Here is an 8,312-nt window from a genome sequence, read left to right as displayed (position 1 = left end):
TTCATATACACTAAAGTGAATTAGAATCTGTTACCCAGAAATAGCAAAAATTCACCTTTCTCTCCCATCTTTTTAATTGGCCAAGTGTTTAAGGTACTGAGTTACATAATCTACAATCTTGAGTCTGTGCCCTAACTCATTTGTTGTGGCATAAACTGTCACACACCTTCCCAGTTTATCAACTGCTCATATAAATTTGTTGAGCTGAAAGGTTGCTTATACATATGTGGAAAAGTGGGCTGTATTCTGATATTTCAGTATAAAGTTGAATTTTCTGTCCTCATTACAGCATAAAAAATATTTTGCTGGATCGGACCAAAGGTCAATTTAGTTCACCAACCCATTTCTATAGACATCAACCAGATGCCCTTGAGCAGTCACCATGCAAAGAAATAGCCCTCTCCCAGTGCCCCCTCTACCACACACTCTGGTATTCCTTGACATACTGCCTCTGAATATGATCATTCTATTTAGTCATCACACAGATTTCTTGGGGTTATCTTACTCCTTTTTAGGGCCACCCAAACTAGTTGTTATGACAACATATACATGTTAATTTTGCATTTCATGAAGATGTAATTTGAAGGAAGGGGGAAAGTTATGCTAGCTATCCCCTCAGGTCAGGTGCTTCTCACTATTCCTCCACCTGAGGTAGCATGATGATCTTCTACCAGAGCTTGCACTTTTTTTCTGTTATTAAATGTACATTGTGGAATGGGCTGCCAAAGGAGGTGAGAAGGCTTCATCCAGGCTGGTGTTTAAGAAAAATAATAAAGTTGCCACCCTAAGAGAGTTATATAATTCAAAGTCCCTTGAAATCAATGAATTTAGAAGGGTATAATTCTTCTGAGTATGGATCCAGGTGGGTAGCCAGGCTGACTTGAAATGGCAGAACAAAGTTTGCTGAAGTGCAGGCTGAACTTTTATAACAAGTACAGCATTAGGTAATCCCGATTAGTCCTTGGAGTAACGTTTTGCAATGTTTTTAAAAGTCCAAAGATTTTTTTGGTACACAGAAGAAAATGTCAGAAAAGAAGGCATTCCAACTTGTGATTAGGTCTTGAAAAAAAAATCTGAATACCTTCAGATTGGTAAACATCGCTAAGAATTTACCTGAGCTCCACTGGGAGATACTATCATACATACTATTGTATATATATGATTTAATAAACTAAAATCTGGATAATCTCTTGGCTACTACTGAATTGTATGTTGATTATAAACTGTACTAATCTGTTTTTGTTACTGAGAACGACTTGCTAGAAAGTACTCCATAATGCTGCATACAGGCATTCACAAATTAAAAGTAGTTGCATTTTATGGGCTTTGTTTTGTTTTTTCTTTTTCTAATTCTATACTCTGATACTAATTGCTGGAGTGCTTCTAGAAAAAATTGAATTGCCTACTGGAGAATTGTGTAGTGCTTTCTGCTTTCATTCCTATTTAACTGTTACTAATGACTTGTTGTCACACTACACCTCAAACCTGATGGCATACTAAATAAATGTTGCATTGTCCATTTCTTACATGATAATTCGTTTTTAAGAGTTTGGAGCAACCTTGAGTGGGAATTATGATTAGTCAGGAACTGTTGAGGTGTAGTGTTAGAGAGCTTTATGCTGAGTCTCTGTGATTACTTGCATACACAAGTCTATTGCATTCTTCTCATCAAATAAGTACCGCATTTTTTTATGTCAAATGTTCTGACTTTAATTTTTAAAATGACATGTAAATACTGGACTACCACATTTTTTTTTGCTCACGTCCTGTAATCATACTTTCAAAGTTCTATATATAGGCTCTTAGTCACATCGTTTACTTGGTCAGTGTAGAATGCTGTATAGAAAAGAGAGGCCTAAAATGCTGCTTTTAACATTATGGCATCCTCTGTAAAATGAACACTTTATTAAGTTATTACAAGATTGCACTTCGGGCAACGAAACAGCATATGTCCCCTAGAAGATATATGTGTGTGTGTATGTAGTTATGAATAAGTCTCAAATAAGGAACAAATAAGGAGGTGGGAATCCCATCCCAGAACACATGTGGCTGTCCCAGAGGCTGGCAATCCATGCTGCCCCCTGACAATCCAGTCCAAGAACACCGGTAATAGTCCCAGGGGCTGGCAATTCACCCTATCACCTGGCAATCCAGTCCACAAACACCTGTAAGTAGTTGTAGAGGTTGGCAATCCACTGTGGGCTGGCTATCCACCCTGCCCACCAGTGGCGGACTGGCCAGGGTGTCAGCTTGCCCGATGGCAAGTGGGCCCTTGATGAAGTGGGCCTTCTTAAACATTAAACAATATGTTAAAATGTTCATGTCCTTTTAGTAGCTTGAAAATATAATAGAAGTTCTAATATGATTACTGTAATGCAACTAAAATTTACATTGCATTTATGGTTGCCAGCCTCCAGGTGGGGCCTGGGGATCTCCCACCTTTACAACTGATCTCCAGCTGGCAGAGATCAGCTCCCCTGGAGAAAATGCAATCTGTGTTTACATTTAATATCTATTGCACACTGCCAGTAAAATGTACAATATATGCACACTGTAATTACTAATATCTCTCTCTCTCTCCACATTTATTTTGCAAAAGTTTTAATTGTACCTTTTTCCACATTTTTTTTTGAAAATTTTATTTTTTTATACAAATTAAATTATAGCCTTACAGTTGTGGGTGGCCCCCCTTTGTCTCCTGGCAAGCAATATTTGTAGATTCAGTCTGCCACTGCTGCCTACTGGTAATCTAGTCCCAGGGGCTGGCAATCCACCCTGCCCCATGGCAATCCAATCCCAGAACACCTCTAGTAGTCACAGAGGCTGGCAATTCAGTCCCAGAACACTTGTGCTAGTCCCAAGGGCTGGCTATCCACCCTGCCTGCTGATATTCCAGTCCTAGAACACCGGTGCCAGTCCCTGGGGCTAGCAATCCACTCTACCCCATGGCAATTCCATCCCAGAACACTTGTAGGTTTACCTGGGTTTAGAGAGTTTCCTGCAAAATCCATCCCCCATTTTGTTTGCAACCGATTTTTTTTTTTGCAATGTATTTCAATGGAGCCCATGCAAGTCAATTGGCAATCTTGGCTCCCACTATATCCAACAGGCAATCCAGCCTCTCTCGTTGTTTCCAATTGGCAATCCTATCATTCGTTTTAGTGCATCAGTCCTCGGCTAGCCTGCAAATGTAACAGTCGAGACCGGTGGAGGGCTTGCTGCGCCTTCCCTCCGTTTGCTCCAGGAGTTGTTATCACATGGCAGGGGGCGGGCTCCGCTGGTCCAGGCAGGGGCTGGGAGGCGGGCAGAAGTTGGTGGAAAAGTTTTGCTAAGTGTCTGGAGTTGGCTGTGCAGCGGGAAGCCTTGGTGGTGGATTTAGCGGGGGAGGGGTATGGTGGGGTCCCGCCAAGCTCCCTGAAAGCGACGGAGGTTCCGCGCCGTCTTCCCTCCATCCGGCTGGAGGAGTTCCCGTCGAACTCGCGGGTAGCTCCAGCCATGAGCTTCTCGGCGCACCAGTTGCTGCTGCCGCCGCCGCCGTGGCTGTTTCTTTGCTATAGCCTCTTTTCCTCGTGGCTGGCCGACGGCTGCCCGGCTCCATGCCGCTGCCTGGGAGAACTGGTGGACTGCAGCCGCCTCAAGCTGATCCGAGTGCCCGAGTCGCTTCCGGCGTGGATTGAGCAGCTGTGAGTATCTCTTCGGACGGAGGTTTTGCGTCTGGGTCGAGCGCGGAACCCAGCTGATGGTACCTGGCGCTAGGAGGCGCGCCGTGCCTTTTGCCTCTAACGCTTGAGGACTAGCAGCCATGGGGAAGAAGTTCGTGCATCTCCCCCCACCACTCCCCGCGCCCGCTTAAAATCTGTAAGAGGGGACTGTAATAAAACACTTAAAACTTGGAAACAATGCAAAATATAAAAATATGGATGTGGTCCTCCGCTTTCTGTTCCGCGGAGTATCGGATTTCTTTACTTTCTCTAGACATTATAGAAGGGATGGTGGATCCCTGGGCCACATGGGCATAATGATCTCTCAAGGAATGTTTGGGCACCCTTGTGGTTTACATTTTCATAGATTAGGTCCCAATGAATCTGTTAATCCTTAAGGTGCCACTAGACGCTTCGTGTGTTTAATGTAAAGAACAGAGCTGCCATTCTGGAATTTGTCACCGGGGAAGTTAACTCTCTTTCCCATACTTTTCCAGACCATCACTCGTTGAACTGCTTACGGTACTCGAGCATGGAGGACACTTCCATGTATTTATGTTACATATAGATCTTCACAGGCCATGACCTGCCTGCATATTCAGAGCACCACATGTGCATATAATTGAGAAGTGGAGGCAATCATGTTTTCCAATAATGTTTTCATTTAAAGATTTCTCCTTATAGAATTATTACTAATGTTAATTCACAAGAATGTCATGTGTGAAGTGGCCCTAAGTAGTGTACAGTGATCCTAACTTTCCAGGGCTTTCTCAATTGTGTTTGGGTTCTGTGTATTTTCATACATGCTTGATATGTATCATTTGATGGAAAATTGTGGCCTGTTAATTTCATGATATATGTTTCCACAGGTAGATTAATGAAAATTAATAATTTGAGGTCGGACTAAATGGCCTGTATTGCTCCTCCAAGTCTCTGGCTCTATGAAAATAAAATATGGTAATATTGAAATGCTGTGGTGCTGGTAATCAAGAGAGTAAATGTCTGATTTTTCTGCCAATTAGATGGATATGGAGTACAATGCTTCAGAATAAGGGTTGCTGATTATCTCCAAGAATTGAACACTTTCTTTTTACTAGTTAGCTTTTAAAACTAAGTATTTGAGAAAATGGTTCGATGATAGTGTGGAAGCAGGAGTTGGGCCTAGCTTGGTTCTTGAACAACATTCGTGCATGTTGAGAGCGTTTTCAAAAATCTGAAGATTCTTGCACTTTTATGCACATCATTATTTATCAACAGAATACAATCTTCTCTGCAGTGTGATAGGCATCCATTCTTTTGTGCTTGGTTTTCTCATTCCCATTGTTCTGAAAGTGTTACTAATTACACTGCACATGAGATATAATTCTTAATCTGACATTGTAACATGTTGTACTATTCACTGTCTTTCAGTGGCTACACAGGGCAAAATTTTAAGAACTTGAAGTTTTCTAAAGTAAGAAAATAATTGGTGTACACTGGAGTATTGTTTGGTTCTAATCCTTTGTCATTCAAGTAACAACTAGATAAATATATTAATTTTCTGTTTGGCTTCAGAAGCAAAAAGAGATAAGAACTTTAAAGTAAACAGGAAGGCTTTGAATTAGTTGTGGCTAATTCTGTTCACTTGCTCCTGAGGAGGGGGATATGCTTCATTCAAAAAAAAGTGTTAGTGTTGAAATAACATCTGGGCCTCACTTTGAATGGGAATGAATAAATCCGTGAGTACCTGAAGAAGGTAGAAATAAACTACATTTTTACTTAAGAAACAACAGTTGGTAGCTGATGAATACGTTCCAGGATTTGCTTAACTTTGTGCAAATCAAAGTAATTGAAAGTTTATCATTCCTTTTTGACAAGTTTCTAATGAGCATTTAAACAAAAAATCCACTCAGCAATCAACTGCCTTTTCTTCTGGGCAATACATTTTACAGTATAGCAAACCAGTGGAAACAGAATCAATTCAAGCTAATTGTTCAAAAAAGTATTAATTGTAAATCCCAATAAATTTTTAAAATGTGACTTAAGAAATAAGACATTTTTGTGACAATTGAGTGAAGGTCTACTAAAGCAGATTCTGTATTGTTTTTGTTACCACAGTGAAGGCTTTCTAATTGGATTTCCCCTGTAGATGTAAATTGTCCATATGTACACACACATTCCTTTACAAGGAGTGTGAAAAATGGGCTCCACTTGTATAAATAAGCACTTGGCTTTTTGTAAGGAACCCTGCTGTGATTGCTCATTGGATAGCTGCATCACTTGCTCTAAAGCTCACAGGGTTATGTCGTTGTAGGTGTCACCAAGCCATGTGGTCTAGTAGTTTTAGTGCAGATGTTTCCTTTTTTGTGTCAAATGCCTTGAGAAATTCTGATTTTCTTGTTTTCTTGAAAAAAGGGTTGCTGTGAAATGTGGGATTTTTCTGTTACTTCTTGCAAGTTTTTAATGCTAGAAATATACTGTTAATAATCAATGACTGAATAAAAATTTTAAGCTTTAAAATTCTAAATGCCAGATCCTATAAGTTTCTAGGGAGTAAATCCTGCTGATTTTCACTGGGTGGTAAATACCTTACTTAGGTGCAATACCTATGTACATTAGGATGTAAATGCATTGAATCCAGGGGCTTACTTCCGAATTAACATGCTTAGGCTTTTGCTATGTGCACGCTATGTTCTAACTAAATAGCATAGGATTGTGTCTGCCATTGTAAGGACAGTTTCCTGGAAGTAAGCCCCATTGAATAAAATGGGCTTACTTTTGAGTATACCTGTTTAGGGTATACTATCTATACCCTTTAGGGACTCCAGTAATCAATGCCACTTGCTTGGGAGAAATAAATGCAGAATTGAAGGTGCTAGACAAAGAACTGTTCTGTAGCTATTGTGGTTGGTTTTCACTAAGACAAAGGCTTGTACTTCCATATCTGTCCTCTTGGTTTTTCCCACTAAGACAAGTAGTCAAGACTCATTGGTAGATAGCTAGGTGACTTATCTTGATAGAGGATTCATCTTCTGCTTTGGGGAGGGACCATGGCTTGGTGGTAGAGCATCTGCTTGGTATGCAGAAGGTCCCAGGTTCAATACCTGACATCTCCAGTTAAAAGAACAGGTGGTATGTGATTTGAAAGACCTCTGCTGGAGAGCCACTGCCAGTCTGAGTAGATAATATTGACTTTGATGGACCAGTGATCTGATTCAGTATAAGACGGATCCATGTGTTCAGTGTGTGTGTGATTTAAAACTATCAGTGAAATAATTTAAATTCTTATTTTCAGGAGGATAGCCAGGTTGGTCTGAAGCAGAAGAACAAAGGTTGAGTCCAGTGGCACCTTTTAAGACCAAAGTATTTAAGTGTACATGCACATGGAAGCTCAGACATTGAATAAAACTTTGTTAGTCTTAAAGGTACCTCTGGACTCAGACTTTGTTCTTTTATTCTTAATGTTTGATGGGAGAAAATCCTACAAATACTGAATTTGTTTTCGACCTGACTGCTGGAAGACTGAAATTGTATTATCTTTATGCACTGTAAAAACAGTGGTTTCTCTTGTAATTGACATAGGGAAAAGCCTCTGGTTTGTGGAAACTGGCCAGTTTTAATACAATTTTACTACAGGCTCTCAATAAAGGAGTAAAATATTTGATTAAAAGCAAATCTGATCACAACTAGTGAACATTTGTGATGCTCTGTAAACAAATACCTTTGCAGCATGATTTTACTTAGAGGGTAAGAATAAATACTCTTTTAAGTATTCAAGAATTTTCTTTTTATTAGTTTGAAAATTTAGGATGAAGAGCAGAGGAGCATAAAACCAGGAACACTTGCCAGACAACTTTACTATTTTCAGTTCTTTTTCAAAATCTGGATTATTTTAGCAGGTTTTTTCTAGGAATGTAAAAGCTGTCACTGAGGCAGAAGGGGAAATCTAAAGGATGGTTTCAACTAATGTTTGTCTTACAGCTCAATATTTACATTTTCTAACCCTTTCCAGAATTGCCAGGGAAGAAAGAAGAGTTCTGATAGTTTTCACAGCTGTTCTTCAGTATTTTCCAGACTCAAATTTGAACATAGCATGCTGATTTATGAGTCACTTTGGATCTATGTCTTAAAACTGCTACAGGCTGCTTCTTTGTTTTTTAGCTTTCCTTCTTTCTGCTGAATTAGCAAGTCTAAGTGCCCCACAGGGAATTGATTAAGAAACTGTAGTTGGATTTGCATTTCAAATTTCAAGATTTAGGTTTTGGGCTTCTTCAAGGTAGGAGGTGAGGATTGCCCCTAAATGATGTGCAGATTGAATTAGGATCTGAAGTTATTCTTGCAAAGAAATGCCTTGTTTTCTTTACTACGAAGTTTTAGTAACTTTGAGTTGATATAAGCATTGTGAGCGGTGAACAATGCAGCCTTGGAAGGTCTTACATTAGTAAAAATTGCAGCCTTTGGAAATCCCCACCACCCCTGTCCAAGAACTATCAAAGTTTCTGAAGGGGCAACTTTAATTCTGTTCTATATTTTTATGGTTTCATTTTCTGGCTGTTGTCCTGGGCTGCCACTGCAACTCTCTCCTTTCAAAATCTGAGGTAACTTCAAGTGTAAAAGGAGAATGAAAACCTC

General features: G+C 39.9%; 1 protein-coding gene across 1 annotated transcript in view; it reads left to right on the top strand.

Annotated features, from left to right (window-relative positions):
* Positions 1–3,475: 3,475 nt before the first annotated feature.
* Positions 3,476–8,312, top strand: part of LRIG3 (leucine rich repeats and immunoglobulin like domains 3) — an 86,045-nt gene continuing 81,208 nt past the window's right edge. The window contains 1 exon segment of the mRNA XM_060244965.1: positions 3,476–3,683. Within this exon segment, the coding sequence (XP_060100948.1) occupies positions 3,496–3,683 (188 nt within the window). The 5' untranslated portion in view covers positions 3,476–3,495.

The sequence above is a fragment of the Heteronotia binoei genome, chromosome 8 (assembly GCF_032191835.1).
Source record: "Heteronotia binoei isolate CCM8104 ecotype False Entrance Well chromosome 8, APGP_CSIRO_Hbin_v1, whole genome shotgun sequence".
In the NCBI taxonomy this organism is placed as follows: Eukaryota; Metazoa; Chordata; class Lepidosauria; order Squamata; family Gekkonidae; genus Heteronotia; species Heteronotia binoei.
Note: the sequence above shows the minus strand (reverse complement) of the source record. Positions and strands in the feature narration are given on the sequence as shown.